Below are 17,637 nucleotides of genomic sequence, written 5' to 3'. Positions count from 1 at the left end.
CCTGTTTTGTCTACTTTTCTACTATATGTAGTTTTTATATAATTTGTCCATTTGGTCCAAAATTACGCCCGGTATTCAAAAAAAGGCGGACCAAGGTATGGTAAATTTTGTATCACTAAATTTTTAAATGCCTATAACTCGGATATTATAAGAGATAAGTAGTATGTTTTTCAAGATCTCGTCGAGCGCTTTCAGAAAATATAAAAATCTTTGTATTTGCGTGAAAAACAAAAAAATGGCACTTCGTATGACTTGCAAGGCGCTCCTGTTGATGTGTTGTAAGTTGAGATTTCCGTAGTAGTTTCCATCCAACTACAAAATTTTAATCGAAATATCTTTTGATTTTGTCGTGTGCACCCTGTAATAGAGCTACTGAATAGAAGAAGAAGAAACTTAAACAGGTGGCAACACAATGAAAAAGGGATTTTTTTTGAAAAGAAGAAGATGAATAAGACAAAAACAAATAGCTTTAAAAAAAAATTATGTAGGCAAACAAATTGCTGAAAATTTGTTGAAGCCATATTGGTAACCGAGGTTTCTAGATGCCAAAAGGAAGAAATGTCGGCCTTTTTGATTTTTGCTCGGAGAGATGAAGAAGGTGGGGTCTGTGGACTCATCATAAAAAAAAAACTAAATTTTTGATTTTATTTTTTATATAAATTAAATCAATTTTATTTAAAAAAAGAATTAATTAAACTTAAAGCTAAACTTAAAGTTAAACTTAAAACTAAACTTAAAACTAAACTTAAAACTAAATTTTTAAATTAAACCAAAGCAAAACACAAACCTGCAAAGCCACTTCAACACCGACTCCATCCAACGAGGGAGAAGCTGTTTTCCAGCACCACCACGCCTGGGGTGCTTTGGTATAATTTTTGGAAAGGGAAAGGTTAGACTAAATAAATATATATTCGTATTGCTAGGCTTACCTATCATTCATCGTATCGAATCCATTCCGTTTGCTTTTTTTTCAAACGTGCGCGAACAGGGTTGAGCTCAGGCCCTTTACAAAGTAACGCGTGATTTCGAGATCTCAGGTGGTTTTAGCCATATATATTTATAACAAAAACCCTGTGAAAACAAGCAAAATTATTTAAAAGGTGTGTTAACTTAAAATATATTTTCAATTACTTACCTGGTTTACCCGAACGGACCCTAATACGGACGGACAGAAAAGCCTCATCAGCCAAAAGAACTCTTCCCGCTCTATAATTGCCTCCCGTAAACCAGCTAGTTGCCGCAGAAAAAGAATTGCCAGATCCGGTTTATCCCCGAGCTAAATTATGAACTTTTGAAACGCAAACATAAATTTGAGTGCATATAGTTAAACCTCAATCCAAACCTAAAACTAAAGCTAAATTTAAATTCTAAATTTAAACCTAAATTCGAACCTAAAACTGAAGCTAAATTCTAAATTTAAACCTAAAACTAAAGCTAAATCAAAATTTTAAATTTTAAAACTTAAATTTAAACCTAAATCTAAAATTAAAGCTAAATTGAAATTCTAAATTTAAAGCCTAAATATAAAACTAAATCTAAATTGTAAAGCGTAGAATTAAAATTAAAACTAAACTAAATTTTTAAATCTAATATTGTTAAAGTTTGTTTGAGAATAATTTCGATAATAAAATCCAACATTTATAATGTTTAAATGAAATTTTTAAAAGTCTTAATCAATTAAAATGATCGGTTAAACAATATAAGCGGCGGTAAGTAGGGAAAGAAAAGTTTGCAGGGTAAATTTTGGGACATCCCTAATATTAGGATGTCATGGCGGGATTATCCAATCCCGAGTGGGAGGGTTTATCCTGGCACAACATCTGCCAGCCGTTATAGGTCGTAGGAACGTTTCATCAGGGAGACAGACAGAAACCTACTCGGTGCCCCTTTATATTTTATTTCGTTTATTTCTTTTAGCTGGTATGGTTTTTATGTGTGTGTGTAGGTGTCTAGAGAGGTAGCAAGAACCACCCCCATCCGGCGAGCTCCAAGCCCGGCGAACGCGAGCATACCAGCGCCGGTACAACTCTGGCAACACTAGTTTCATTTGTTTTGCACAACCACACTACATAAATGGCGCCCAACGTGGGGCCCGAGTAGGTCCATAGCCTGATCTTTTGTTAGTTTTCTAATTCTATTTAGTCATGACTACGTAAGTCCTGTTAGGTCATACCTAGAGTCCCTAATTGTTGCGACGTCGTCGGACGAAATAGTAAATTTAGTTTTTACTTTTCTCCATTTCAATAGATGGGAAGCTATAATTGTGCATGGTCAATATTGTACACACCTACGTAAGTCCCGGACAACAGGACAATTTTAGTCTAGTTCGCGTTGCGACGTGTGGTGTGAACAATATGGTCCTGCAGAATTATAGATTCTTCAGCCTATCCTTTCCAAACAATTTGAGGCTCTCAGAATAGCTTTCCATAGCATATCTGAGAATGCTCAAGTTGTGAAGAAAGAATAGCTAAGGCCAGCCCCCTCTTTTACAATAGTCCATAGAGTATCTGTTTTAGAAACATGCGTTTTGTCCGCAGTGAAGTAGTAAGGGTAGTCCTACAGGTTCTAGGTTATCAAACCATCATCTAGTTGCACCTTTAAAAGTTTTTCTGTGGGAAACAACTACTAAAATTTTATCCATTTTAATTTTTTTTCTTGTCTGCATCTCCTGAATCCAAAATAGAAAAGAAACAATTAGAAACGTAACTACGAACTATAATACATTTTTTACATTACCTGCAAACTTTACTTTCCTGAAATACACCGCCGATAGTAAGATTTTATTTAATTTGAGATTTCAAGATTTATCTTTGGTTCATTTGGATTTGGAATTTTGAGTTTTTTTTTTTTGTAGAACGTTTTAGCTTTGTCGTTACGAACGTTTTGGAGTTAGTTTTTAAATTTTTACTTCCTTTCTTTAGAATTGATTTTTTTTAGTTTTCCTTTGGGAAAGAGGAGGAATTTCTTCTAGTATTTTGCTAATATTTATCATAGAGATAAATAGTTTTTTTACTAGCGGTCTGTTACGAATTTGATATTTTATTATATTTTGTTATTTTGGTTGAGTTTTTATTGTGGGGTTATTCCGCCAACTAGATTTCTATTCATTAGGAATGGTCTTAACTCGCTCGGCTAGGACTCGTGTACAAACTGAGCATAATAATATTTCCAATATGGAGAACATTACACGCACGACTGCAGGAACTGTAGTTCCTACGGCGCATCCGACGTATACGATTGCCAACACAGCTACGACAACTACTACCTCGGCATCGACCGTCATGCCGGCGGTCCAACAATTCATGTCTATGGCCCATGAACGTTCCGGGTTTTTAAATGAGTCTGCAATCTCCAACAGCACGATTACATCGCCTGACTACAGCAGTATCACCGCCAGGAGTGTGCAACAAGAGTTCCGAGCAAATATCCCGCCGACAGCTCCTCAACCTGTTAACATCGTCACCACAGGAGGCGATATGTTTACTTTTGTGCGGGAGGAATTGCAACGGCAAATACGGCAGTTGCGAACCGAATTGCAACAGGAATTCGGCAATGCTGCTGCTCCAGCTAATCCGCCGATATCGGTCCTTCAACCAACGGAGCCGCGAACATCTGTTCGGCAGCCAAATGCAGTGTTTAACCATCAGCCTGTAGAGCAGCAACCACCTGTTAGGCAAGGAAACAATTTAGTAACGAATCAACTACCTCAACCTCAATTGTACATACCTGCTAGTAATTACCAGTTGCAGAATGATTTTCAACCAACCCAAGGACAAGCATCTAACGCACAGCCGCCTTATGTACCACCAAATGCGAATCCAGTTTTTCCAGCACCAATTCAATCCTCACAAGCTCCCAGTTGGCCTACTGACGGCGCATTCGCCGTTCAAAGAAAGGTGGATTTGTCCAAATGGGGTATTAAGTTCGACGGAACCTCGAAGTCCATGAGTGCTGAAGATTTCATTTTTCGAGTAGACGTTCTAAGACAGGACTACAACTGCGCGTTCAATGACGTCCTACGAGGTTTTCATCATCTGCTAGAAGGCCAGGCGCTGGACTGGTATTGGAACCTACGTAAGTTAAGGCCAATACAGTCCTGGGATGAGTTGGTGGGAGCATTCCTTACCCAGTTCCGAAGATTTGAGAACGAGTTCCAGTTACAAAAACAAATTATGGATCGTCGCCAAATGCCGATGGAAAGCTTTGAAAGTTTTTATAATGGTGTGATGAAGCTAAGAAATCAACAGCGAAATCCCTATTCAGAACGAGATCTAGTGGAGATTATGAAAAGTAATCTAAAGCCGTCATTGTCACATCTACTATTTTCTGTGACCACTTCTAATCTGAATGAGTTCTGTCAACAGGCGAAACGAGCCGAAAACTTAATTACCACTCAAAGGCAGACTTTTCAAGCTAGACATTCCGTCCCAGCTCGCGTACATGAACTCCAGTTTGGAGATGAAGAGCCGACACCTATCCCCGAAGTAGACGCCTTAGCCACTAGTAGCCGGTATATATGCTGGAATTGCAAGCAACCAGGCCATAGCTTCATGGATTGCCCATCACCCAATAGGCGCATATTTTGTTTTCGATGCGGTAGAGACGATGTAGTCACGCCTAAGTGCCCTAAATGTCGGGGAAACCTGAAGGGGAGCGAGTCCCAAACGGGGGAGACTCGTTCAAACCAACCCTAATCCCGGATAATACTACGTCCAGACCTACCCGAATTCTGATTAATCCCGAGCGTTTAACTCCTGAAGCTGAAAAGCCGAAAGTCCATGTAATTAAACCATTACATCAAAGAATTCATGAATATAATGAAGCTAAATTAAGAATCTTCGGGCAGGTCTCTAACAAGATAAAGAAAGCTAGACAGCGTTACAAAATCAGGAAAAGAGTAAAGCATGAAATAATGTCAACAAGTTTGTATGAAGGGAAAGATGCTAGAATATATTTAAAAATTCCTATTAATGGACACGAGGTTGATGGTTTATTGGACAGTGGAGCTACCGTTTCCTGTCTGGGTAAAGGTTGTATGGAGTTAGTGGAGAGTACGGGTCTCCCAGTTCAAAAATTTCTGTCCTACGTTAAAACGGCCGATGGCAGTCAACATAAAATTGTCGGACGGGTAAAAGCTATAATCAACTTTAATAATTTTTCAAAGGAAATTACCTTATATTTAGTACCAACGCTAAGTAGGAGTCTGTTCTTAGGCGTAGACTTTATGAAGAGCTTCGGTCTATTCCCGGCCTTGTGTAGTCTTTCTACTAATGAAGTGGATTTGTGTCCGGAGTCGGAAGAGGTTAAGGACAACCTTAAAATACATGTACTCCCTCCCGATGACAAGGCGGCTTTAGAAAAAGTAGTGGCGTTATTTCCTTGCTGCACGAAGAAAGGTCTTGGCCAGACTACGCTCGAATGTCATACAATCGATACCCGCGAAGCGATTCCGGTTAAAGACAGACATTATCCCGTCTCACCAGCTGTGCAGAAGTTGATGTACGCAGAGCTGGATAGGATGCTTAACCTTGGGGTCATTGAGCAGAGCGAGAGTCCTTGGAGCCATCCGGTTACTCTCGTCCGTAGGGGCGAGAAGAACCGTTTGTGTGCTCGCTCGTAAGCTAAATGCTCTCACGGTTAAGGACGCCTATCCTCTGCCGCACATCGAAGGTCTTCTCAGCCGGTTAGGGGATACATATTACATATCAAGCGTTGATCTCAAAGACGCGTTCTGGCAGATACCACTAGATGCATCTAGTAAGGAGAAAACTGCATTCACGGTGCCAGGACGACCACTTTACCATTTTACGGTCATGCCTTTTGGGTTGTGTAATGCAGCCCAAAGGTTATGTCGTCTAATGGATAAAGTGATCCCCGCAGCACTTCGTGATAGAGTTTTCGTCTATCTAGATGATCTTGTGATAGTATCTCCAGACTTTAAGACACACTTGGAATTGCTGGATCGGGTAGCGCGTTGTTTGGATTCAGCGAGTCTGACCATCAACGTAGCCAAGTCCAAATTCTGCTTCAAGGAACTGAAGTACCTAGGGTATATAGTAGGAGGAGGAAAATTAAAACCTGATCCTGATAAAGTTAATACTATTATAAAATATACATACCCGAAAACCGCAAAGCAGGTTAGAAGCTTTATGGGAGCCACTGGTTGGTACAGACGCTTCATTCCCGACTATGCCACCATATCCACTCCAATATTTAACACTCTCAAGAAAGGAAAAGTCTTCAGTTTTCCGGACGAAGCTAAAGAAGCCTTCGACAAATTAAAATCAGCCCTTACAACAGCACCAGTACTTAGACATCCGGATTTCAACAAGCATTTTTACGTGCAGTGTGATGCTTCAGACGTCGGGTTGGGAGCAGTTTTGTTCCAAAAAGATGAAGACGACGGCGAGCATCCGGTAGCGTTCTTCTCTCATAAATTAACCAGTGCCCAGAAAAACTATTCGGTCACCGAGAGAGAGTGCTTGGCCGTAGTGATGGCAATAAAAAAATTCCGGCCGTACATCGAACTGTTGCCGTTTACAGTCATCACCGACCACAGTAGCCTCAAATGGTTAATGTCCCATAAGGACCTCAGTGGCAGACTAGCTCGGTGGAGTTTACACCTCCAGGCCTTTTCATTCGCTAATGAACATCGGCCCGGATCCAAAAATATCGTACCTGATACTTTATCGAGATATGATATGGAGGAAATATCTGCGGAAGTAAATAATTTAATAGATTTGCAGTCAAGTTATTTTAAAGAGCAAGGTTACCTGGACTTAATCGCCAAAATCCGTGAAAATGCCGAAAGTTTATCAGATTTGAAGGTAGTTGACGATTTGGTCTACAAACGAGTTTTGCCTTACGATGGTATTCCAATAAACGAAGACTTCGCTTGGAAACTTTGGGTTCCGCTTGAATTGACCCAAGACATTATTGCTAAGTGTCATAATCCACCTCAAGCCGCACATGGAGGTTTTGGAAGAACACTCCGAAGAGTCAAAGAATATTTCTACTGGCCAAACCAAAATATACAGGTTCGTACCTTTGTAGCCAATTGCCAAATCTGTCGAGAAACAAAACCCGCTAATTCAACTTTACGACCACCCATGGGAGCGGAATCTCAAACGGAGCGCCCGTTCCAGAAAATCTTTATTGATTTTCTAGGCCCGTATCCGCGGTCCAAAAACGGGAATTCATTTATATTCATCGTTCTGGACCACCTTACGAAGTTCGTGCTATTGAAGGCTATGGCAAAGGCAAATACGAAAAATGTAATAAAATTCCTAATCTCCGAAGTATTCCACAAATTTGGTACCCCGGAAATAATTGTGTCAGACAACGGAAAACAGTTCGTCAGCAAAGAATTTCAAGACATGGTTTGTAACTTTGGCGTCAAGCACGTAAAAACCGCTACCCACTCACCACAGGCAAATGCCTCAGAGCGCGTGAACCAGTCGATTCTGTCCGCAATTCGTTCGTATCTACAAGGAGATCATACTGAGTGGGACAAATACCTGTCAGAAATAGAATATTCGTTAAGGTCATCAGTACAAACATCAATCGAAGTTACGCCGTACTTCGCACTGTTCGGTATGAACATGATTTCGCACGGAAGTGTATATAAGCTTGCGAAGAAACTACAATGTCTTCATGATCCGGAAATCGACATAGTACCAAAACCCGTAAAAATGGACTTAGTACGGCACAAAATTCGTGAGAATCTGCACAAAGCGTATTTGAAAAACGAGAAGACATACAATACCCGTTGCCGTCAAGTCAAGTTTGTACCAGGTCAAGAGGTTTATCGCCGTAACTTTCAGCAAAGCGATTTCAAAAATAATTTTAATGCTAAACTAGCCAAGAAATTTTTAAAATGCCGAATTGTCAGACCTATTGGTAATAGCCTATACGAGGTTGAAGACCTTCAAGGAAAATCGTTGGGGGTATTTCATGCCAAAGATTTGAAACAATAGTTTCAACATCTTTGGTGGTTCTAGTCCCAACGATTATACCTACTCCTAGCTCGAACCAAAATGATAAAACCTATTTTATTTTCTGTATTTTGTATAAATGAGTTAGTAGATACTTTCTACACCAAACATTTTGTTAATGATATTTTGCCTTGATTATATTTAACACTTTGTTTTCTTTTTTTAGTGAAAGCCTACGACCAGAGGAGTTCATTTGTGTTGTGGAACAGTAAACAGTCGTGATAGTTTGCCCGTTAACGAGTAGTTCGCCGAGTGCTCAACCAGACTAAATATATTAATTTTCGTTTATGACCACGTTGTGATCGTCAGACGCTAGTCATAGATGCAATTCCGTCATAGCACCCTTTGGAACCATGCACTCAGGGTTAGGAATTATTAGTCATCTAAGCGCTGACTAAAATTTGGCAATTTGAATTGTCTGGGAGCAAAGCTGCGACGAGTATCCAACAAGCGTTTCGGGTAGAAACACGTGAATTACTCGTTAACAGGGAAATCTATCACTACGGTATGTTGTTCTCACAACACGAACTATTCCTGGCAAAATAGTTTTTTTTGATGGAAAACATTATGATCTTAACGATCACGAAATAAGGCAATATATCTATAGTTTGCTTTTAAATCAAATTTAAATACTAAATCTAATATTAGACTAAACAGAATAACTTAAAATTAGATGTTAATAATAGAAATTTAAAGTTTTCACTTACCGATTAAAATTTTCGTTGATTGGAGAAATTTTCCTCTCGTTCTTACAGTTGGCTGGTATTGTTGATTTTCTTCAGGAACCAAAATTTGATGATTCAACCTGTGAAAGAAAAAACTAAACAATTAGTATTTGGTCTAAAGTAAATTTTGATGATACAAGTCATTTTCAATATATAATCATTTGATTTAGATAAGTTCAGTATTTGTTAGTACTTACGTTCTAGAATAATAATTGGGTTCATATACCGTATTCAAGCTTCCGGTCCAGGTCCAATCTGAATTTATAACCTGTGGAAGAGAAATAAAATATAATTAGTTGAATTAATTTAATCTAGCTTTTTGTAATCTTCTAAAAGGACAAACTGAATTCCAAGCTAAGATCAAATCATTTTTATTCATTATTCCTTTTAGAAAATTACACTTTATATATATATTTTTCTTTTTTTTTTCAAAATAATTTTATTTATGAATATTTTTACTTTTATTTCCGGAGAAATTGTAAGGGGTATTTCTCGCCAAAGTCTCTAGACGTTAGTCTATGAGCTTTGGTGAACTTAGTCCTTACATTTCTACCAAATTCCTACGATTAAGTCGTGAATGTGAAGAAAAAACTTAATATATTATATATTATTTAGTTTTAGGTTTATTACTTACCTTTCCTGAACGGAAGCAGCAACCAAGGCCAAATCCCAGGTCCAATTGAATTTTATTAGCTGAAAGTAAAAGAAAATTTATAAAATTATTAATTTTGAATTAAAGCAAAAAGATATTTTAATTGGAGAAATAATTTTATTTTCACTTTTCTTTTATTTTATTCATTTAGGATTGGTTTGATTTTTTTAGAGTTTTCTTTATTAATTTTTCTTTTGTTTTGGCTACAAAAGGTTTTGGTCACGGTTCACTTCATTTTTGTTTACACAAATAATTTTGTTTTAAATTTAACTGATTCACAAATTCTGATGGCCACTGTAAATTTTCAAACTTTAGTTTCCGTTGGTCTCGCTATTAGATCCAGTCACTAAAATTTTTTTTTACAACCCACTGTATTTGAAGAAAAAAAAATATTTCACTGTCACTTCACTTTTTGTTCTCACTGTATCTTCCAAATTTAAATTTTAAATTTTTTTTGTCACTTTTCAGAACCACTCTAATTTCTTAAACAATTTTCTTTTTCCAACTTTTTTTCATTAAATTAATTTTTTTTGTCCGAACACTTTTGACACTCACTGTAAATTCCGATCAAATAATTTTTCTTTAACATTTTCACTTTTAATTATTCTACACGAAACGATTGTTAAAACTTTTTCAAGTATTTTATTTTTTTTCCCGTTTACTTTTTACACGCACTGTAAATTCCAAAATATTTTTTTACCCGAATTCACTTTTTCCAAAACCCGAACCGAAATTATTTTAAATTTATAAATTTTTTTATTTTATTCGATTAAATTTTTTTTTTTACACGGCACTCAAAATTTTGACGCACACTGTAACCAAATTTTTTTTTTTTTTTTTGCACCGAACCACTTTTTAATTTTCACTAAAGTCCACTTTTTATATTTCAAATATAATCCATTACACTTACCTTAAATTTCCGGAACCACCTTAATCCCTAGTCCACTGGCCCATCTGGAACAAAACCTGAAAAATTTAAAACAAAATTATTAAAAAATTTTATACTTATAAATATTTATAATAATTTCCACATTTTTTTTTTACTTACCATTTCATTCTGCTTCAATCCGCCATCTTTCGGAATCGGCCATCAAGTTTTTTTCTATAGGCTCAAGGCAGCCAACATGATCCCTGCAAAGAAAAGAAAAATTTGGTTGTGTTAGTTAACAACACCACTAATAAATTTTTCTATCACTATGTTTTTGTTACTTACCTTATTTAAAATCCCCTTATACGGCCATAGAAATCCACCAGAACCTGTAAAGAAACAAAAGAAACAATTATTATATTGTTTTAAACTATTTAAATTAATACTTTTATTGTTTTAATGTTTATTAACAAAAAAAATTACTTACCTCGTTGTATCCATTGATATTTTTTTGTTTGGGTGCTTCTTCTTCACCCACGCGTAGTATTTTTCTTATTTGCCTCCTCCTCTTCCATTCATTCAATCAGCTGTTCACAGTACGTCGCCGCCTGGCAAGTTTTTAACGGCGGTACAGAGTTGTACTTTCGTTCTCGAATGAATACGGGTTGCCATAGTGCAAATTTTTTGTATGGGAATAATAAAATACCCAAAATCCCAGAAAAGTTATAGGGCATTAGGATAGTTCAGAAATATTAGGGTGCTTTTTTTTCCCTCCCATCCTGTATCCAGGGATGGATAACAGGAGTGGTGGGGTTTGTCGTGTGCACCCTGTAATAGAGCTACTGAATAGTAGAAGAAACTTAAACAGGTGGCAACACAATGAAAAAGGGATTTTTTTTTTTGAAAAGAAGAAGATGAATAAGACAAAAACAAATAGCTTTAAAAAAAATTTATGTAGGCAAACAAATTCCTGAAAATTTGTTGAAGCCATATTGGTAACCGAGGTTTCTAGATGCCAAAAGGAAGAAATGTCGGCCTTTTTGATTTTTGCTCGGAGAGATGAAGGAGGTGGAGTCTGTGGACTCATCATAAAAAAAAACTAAATTTTTGATTTTATTTTTTATATAAATTAAATCAATTTTATTTAAAAAAAGAATTAATTAAACTTAAAGCTAAACTTAAAGTTAAACTTAAAACTAAACTTAAAACTAAATTTTTAAATTAAACCAAAGCAAAACACAAACCTGCAAAGCCACTTCAACACCGACTCCATCCAACGAGGGAGAAGCTGTTTTCCAGCACCACCACGCCTGGGGTGCTTTGGTATAATTTTTGGTTTTCCGACTTTCTGTGAGTTTGCACCCGGACGACAAGACGGACCGGACGAGTGTCCTTTTTAAATAATTTCTAAAAAAAAGGGAAAGGTTAGACTAAATAAATATATATTCGTATTGCTAGGCTTACCTATCATTCATCGTATCGAATCCATTCCGTTTGCTTTTTTTCAAACGTGCGCGAACACGGTTGAGCTCAGGCCTTTTACAAAGTAACGTGTGATTTCGAGATCTCAGGTGGTCTTAGCCATATATATTTATAACAAAAACCCTGTGAAAACAAGCAAAATTATTTAAAAGGTGTGTTAACTTAAAATATATTTTCAATTACTTACCTGGTTTACCCGAACGGACCCTAATACGGACGGACAGGAAAGCCTCATCAGCCAAAAGAACTCTTCCCGCTCTATAATTGCCTCCCGTAAACCAGCTAGTTGCCGCAGAAAAAGAATTGCCAGATCCGGTTTGTCCCCGAGCTAAATTATGAACTTTTGAAACGCAAACATAAATTTGAGTGCATATAGTTAAACCTCAATCCAAACCTAAAACTAAAGCTAAATTTAAATTCTAAATTTAAACCTAAATTCGAACCTAAAACTGAAGCTAAATTCTAAATTTAAACCTAAAACTAAAGCTAAATCAAAATTTTAAATTTTAAAACTTAAATTTAAACCTAAATCGAAAACTAAAGCTAAATTGAAATTCTAAATTTAAAGCCTAAATATAAAACTAAATCTAAATTGTAAAGCGTAGAATTAAAATTAAAACTAAACTAAATTTTTAAATCTAATATTGTTAAAGTTTGTTTGAGAATAATTTCGATAATAAAATCCAACATTTATAATGTTTAAATGAAATTTTTAAAAGTCTTAATCAATTAAAATGATCGGTTAAACAATATAAGCGGCGGTAAGTAGAGAAAGGAAAGTTTGCAGGGTAAATTTTGGGACATCCCTAATATTAGGATGTCATGGCGGGATTATCCAATCCCGAGTGGGAGGGTTTATCCTGGCACAACATCTGCCAGCCGTTATAGGTCGTAGGAACGTTTCATCAGGGAGACAGACAGAAACCTACTCGGTGCCCCTTTATATTTTATTTCGTTTATTTCTTTTAGCTGGTATGGTTTTTATGTGTGTGTGTAGGTGTCTAGAGAGGTAGCAAGAACCACCCCCATCCGGCGAGCTCCAAGCCCGGCGAACGCGAGCATACCAGCGCCGCTACAACTCTGGCAACACTAGTTTCATTTGTTTTGCACAACCACTACACTACATAAATGGGTAAGTAGGGAAAGGAAAGTTTGCAGGGTAAATTTTGGGACATCCCTAATATTAGGATGTCATGGCGGGATTATCCAATCCCGAGTGGGAGGGTTTATTCTGGCACAACATCTGCCAGCCGTTATAGGTCGTAGGAACGTTCCATCAGGGAGACAGACAGAAACCTACTCGGTGCCCCTTTATATTTTATTTCGTTTATTTCTTTTAGCTGGTATGGTTTTTTATGTGTGTGTGTGTAGGTGTCTAGAGAGGTAGCAAGAACCACCCCCATCCGGCGAGCTCCAAGCCCGGCGAACGCGAGCATACCAGCGCCGCTACAACTCTGGCAACACTAGTTTCATTTGTTTTGCACAACCACTACAATTTCCATCCACAGACCTACTTTTTACATCAAAAAGTTTTCAATTTTTGATATGCCTGTTTTGTCTACGAATTGTCTACCTTTTAACATTTAGGACTATATTACTATAACCTGTAATTCAGTCATTGATATTTCTTATTAATGAATGAATCGAAATTATCATTACCTGTATATTTTTACCTACATGATCATAAACGAAACAGAACGAAATGATCTGTCTAAAAAATTTAGGTAAAGAATAGTTATAAATTTCTGAAAATTTAAGCATAATAGGACCTTTTAATTATAAGGAAAAGCAAACAAATAGATAAAATAAAATATGAAAAATATGAAATTAAAGGATACAGGTTTAAATGAACACATTTTTGAATGTAATTGAGATATTGGCTTGAAAATTGTTGTAAAAAATTGAGAATTTCCATATCTATCTAAAAAAGATATTAAGGAATAAATATGGACTAAATTGTTGTAGCTATCTGCGACCCTATTAAAATTTTGATATAAATCATAGTTTTAGAAATTAAACAAATATGTAATGTATGACAAAATCTTTATTTATGAACAGAACTCAATGAAATTTTCAACGCTTGTTAAACATGTAATTTCAAATAAAAAAATGCAAAAAATTGCAAAGGCCAAAGGGCATCCCGCAATTCCCAAAAATAGGAATGAAAATCCCAAAAATGGGATTTTTACTTTGCCCATAGGGTCCACATTTCTTTCAGTGCTGGGAAAATACTTTTGGAGTAAATATAAAGCATATTGAGGTTTCCAAAACTGCTTTCAGTTTTTTGATCCCAGTTTTCGCCCAAAGTTGAAGTTTCGATAAAAAATAGGTCATATTCGGAAGGACGCAAAAGCGTTCTGCGTAAAGATACCTTTTAGAAAACTATAAAATTGTTATATGTTATTAAAAAAAATTTTATTTTATTAATAAAAGAGTTAAAACACATTTTTGGCAAAAAAAAAACGGCAAAAATCTAAAATTTTTTGAATTTTTAAATTAAAAAACGTATATTTTTGGATCTGTAAATAATATTGATCTGAATTTTTTTGTATATTATTGGATATTATTATTTTGTTGTCTAACTAAGAAGAAAAAATTGAGTCCATTTGGTCCAAAATTACGCCCGGTATTAAAAAAAAGGCGGACCAAGGTATGGTAAATTTTGTATCACTAAATTTTTAAATGCCTAAAACTCGGATATTATAAGAGATAAGTAGTATGTCCAAGCATGTTTTTTTAAGAACTTGTCAGTAAATTTAAAAATGTTTGTATTTAAGTGAAAAAATGGCACGAGTTTAAAAATTTTACATGTCGTAGGTATCCTACTTTGAGCCGCCACAGCGCCTGGGGCATCTGCGGGGTTCATCTTCAAAACTTAAAGTCGAATACTCCTTGGCTACGCTCACGTCAAACTTTATACCGATCGGATCAGCCGTTTAGAAATGCCAGATTTATTTCCAAAAAATTTCGATTCTGCCCCACTGTGCCCTGGTAACTCTTTTCCAAATCCTATCATCCCATAAGGTTGGGTTGATAATTAGTTTAATTAAAAATGAAGATATTGAAATTTGTGCGGAAAATATATTCTAAATTGAATCTTGTTTCAAAAGAAAAATTCTATTCCGGAAGATTAATTTGCAAAATTAAGGTGAGTGTATGAAGTTAAGTAAAACTTAATTTTTTGTGAAAAATAAACATAAAAAAGTACATATTCATGAAAATATGTACTTTTTTATGTACATATTTTCCGGAAGAGTTTTTTTGTTAATCACGTTATCATGTTAATATGTTGAATATTGAATATTTTCTAAATAAAATGTTTGTATGCAATTATATCATTATTTAAATAAAATTATATTTGTTTAAGAGATGCTTGGTATTTTCAGATTTTTTGCGTAAGTAACGAAGTTTTTTCCGTTTAACGGACATTTTTAAATCTAAAAATGTAAACAATAACAAACTGTGACAGCTACGTAATCTAGGCGAATTAAGAAAAAAATTATCAGCTGATTGAATAACACCACCAGGGTGCACTTATAAGGTGAAGTCAATTCTACAAAAACAACACATGGAGATATTTCTGTCAAAAAATTTACATGTTGCCACCGTGTTATTTTTTAATTTACCTTACAAAAAGACAATATGTATTATAAGATAAAATTTATTAAAAATTATACATGAATTGAAAAATTATTCACAAACAAAATTTTTATTTTATAAACTGTATTTTGTATGGAAATCCCTAGATAGATGTACATATCTTTTTCGGATTGTGGCAACTCTAAATGGTGTACTTTGACAGTTGTATCTACCTCTACCCTTCAAACATTTAGAAGACAAAACTATTGCGCATCACCCCAGACGCCACGTCAGAAACACTTCTGGACGATTGTCAGACGAGAACGCACATTTTACAAAAACAAAATACATTGATTTCGAATTTTCGTCTTCTAGAAATACACTTTTAAGTTACTTCCGGATGATCCATTTTGCTTAAACAAAAAAACATGACTGTTGAACTTTTTTTCATTTGGAAGTATACGTTTTAGTGACTTTTGTATGAGAGTTGGGTGAGAACACACATTTTACAATAACAAAATACATTGTTTCCTAATTTGTATCTTCTTGATTTGTATGTTTATGTCACTTCTGGAAGACAGTTTGAAATTAATGTTTACATTAATGTTGTATTTTATTCATCTGGAAGTGTGGATTTTAGTCACTTCTGGACGATTGTCAGACGAGAGCACACATCTTACAAAAACAAAATACATTGATTTCTAGTTTTCGCCGTCTGAAAGTATAGTTTTAGGTTACTTCCGGATGAAAGTAAGAAGAGTACAAAAACAAAAAAATATAAATACTCCATTTTTAGCGTGAACGCGAAAAAATAAATAATGCAGAAATTTTGCTCAGTTCAGTGATGTTTTGTCCAGTCATGTTTAGTTTTAATTATTCATTGTTAAACTTAAATGAGTTATTGAATTTAAAGTTCATAGAAAAATAGTGAAATTATAATGTGATAAAGTAATAAAAAACAATATGACAGTGATGTGTTAAAAGTTAATAAACATTTAATAAGGTTTTGTTATTTGGCGAAGTTTATTAAATATATACCAAAAAGTAATTATCTTCAAGGATTATATAAATTAAATTAAAAAGTAAGTTGTCATATTTTACATTGAAATACTATTTTAGGAATAAGTTAACAACTCTAAACGGCTTCCATTTCCATTATCTTTATCTTAATTGGTTTAGGAGTTATAAGCATTTAAAGACTTTTTCAAGTTGTACGTTTCGTCTTTCATTTGATGAACATTGCATTTTAACCTATTTAGATTTATTTGAGTTAAATCTTATCTTTCAATGTTTTTTAAACTATTAGCGCGTTTAGGTCCTGTTTCTAGATTACGTATGATCACTTTGAGCTAAAGTTTTATTTGTATTTCATTATCGTAACAAAAACAAAATACATTAAAATTTTTACTTAAAGTATTCAAACGCTATTTGGAATCATTATATTGAAATTAATACTACTGTTTTATACATAAATTATTTTTTGTCTTGGGTCACTCGACACGAAATTGCCCATATAAGATATTTAATATTGAAATCAGATATTTTTAAACCCACCTTTTTTAAATAAATACAATATTATTAATTTTCATATAGCTTTGGATTTAATTATTCTAATTACAGGTACTTTTTTAGTTATTAACACCAAATCTTTCTATGACCTATCATATGATACTAATATCCTTAATATTGAGCATGCCGTTCCCAAGATATTAAACCTAAGTAGATAGTTTTTAAACGTGTATAACTCCTTAATTAGAAGAGCAAAATAGTATTGCAGTATTAGTGTTAGTGACTGTAAATAATTATAAAAATAAACCATGGCTCGTAATTTCCAATCTTTATAGATGGTTTAATTCCAAGTTATTTAAAAAATGTTCATGAAAGGTAATGTTTTTATTGATTAAAAACAAAAAATTAATTAATTAAATTTTAATTATTTTACTTTTTTTTAGAAAGTAGTAGCTAATATTGTACCCTCTATTAAAATACTTCTAACCGAATTAAAATATAAAAAAGGGATCTGGTAAGTTATATATGTCTTATTTCATCACGCGGTTCCATTAAAAATGTCGATTATTTGCAGAAAATGTAAAAAATGGATCTGACAGTTTAAATTTTGGTGTAAATGTATTGGACATAAGAGAATCCTATTTTATTGCTTCCTTAAGTATAACAGGTAATTTCAATAAATACAAAAGTATGTATATTCAATATTAATTATAACATTATTTTTATTTATTTTGTTAAAGGATTAATGCGTTCCAAAATATAACTCTTACAATTTGATGGATTGATCATAAAATTTATGAAGAAATACAAAAATATTTTAGAGTCCAA

The 17,637-nt window shown here is 34.6% G+C and overlaps 1 protein-coding gene and 1 long non-coding RNA gene across 2 annotated transcripts; both read right to left on the bottom strand.

Moving 5' to 3' along the window:
- Nucleotides 1-664: 664 nt before the first annotated feature.
- On the bottom strand, nt 665-10,814 carry LOC124419246. The gene is made up of 9 exons (XM_046947869.1): nt 10,778-10,814; nt 10,585-10,628; nt 10,322-10,337; nt 9,354-9,412; nt 8,917-8,987; nt 8,702-8,799; nt 1,136-1,288; nt 930-1,071; nt 665-861 (listed from the first exon to the last, which is right to left on the bottom strand). Exons 1-7 carry the CDS (start codon nt 10,812-10,814, stop codon nt 1,266-1,268), a joined length of 348 nt encoding a protein of 115 aa, XP_046803825.1. The 3' UTR covers nt 665-861; nt 930-1,071; nt 1,136-1,265.
- Nucleotides 10,815-11,317: 503 nt separating this feature from the next.
- LOC124419507 lies at nt 11,318-12,177 on the bottom strand. Its single transcript, XR_006940653.1, has 3 exons — nt 11,909-12,177; nt 11,704-11,844; nt 11,318-11,646 (listed from the first exon to the last, which is right to left on the bottom strand). It is a non-coding gene; the product is annotated as an uncharacterized LOC124419507 (long non-coding RNA).
- Between the last annotated feature and the right edge of the window lie 5,460 nt (nt 12,178-17,637).

This window comes from Lucilia cuprina, chromosome 4 (genome assembly GCF_022045245.1).
Source record: "Lucilia cuprina isolate Lc7/37 chromosome 4, ASM2204524v1, whole genome shotgun sequence".
NCBI lineage: Eukaryota > Metazoa > Arthropoda > Insecta > Diptera > Calliphoridae > Lucilia > Lucilia cuprina.
The sequence above is the reverse complement of the archived record's forward strand: the minus strand, read 5'-3'. Positions and strand labels throughout refer to the sequence as shown.

Excerpts from the sequence above, each read along its gene's own strand:
- LOC124419246 (XM_046947869.1), bottom strand. The coding sequence starts at position 10,814 with ATGGAAGAGGAGGAGGCAAATAAGAAAAATACTACGC. Across the intron at positions 10,629-10,777 it reads AAATAAGAAAAATACTACGC|GTTCTGGTGGATTTCTATGG; the intron begins GTGGGTGAAGAA and ends GTTTCTTTACAG. Across the intron at positions 8,988-9,353 it reads GCTGCTTCCGTTCAGGAAAG|GTTATAAATTCAGATTGGAC; the intron begins GTAAGTAATAAA and ends TCTCTTCCACAG.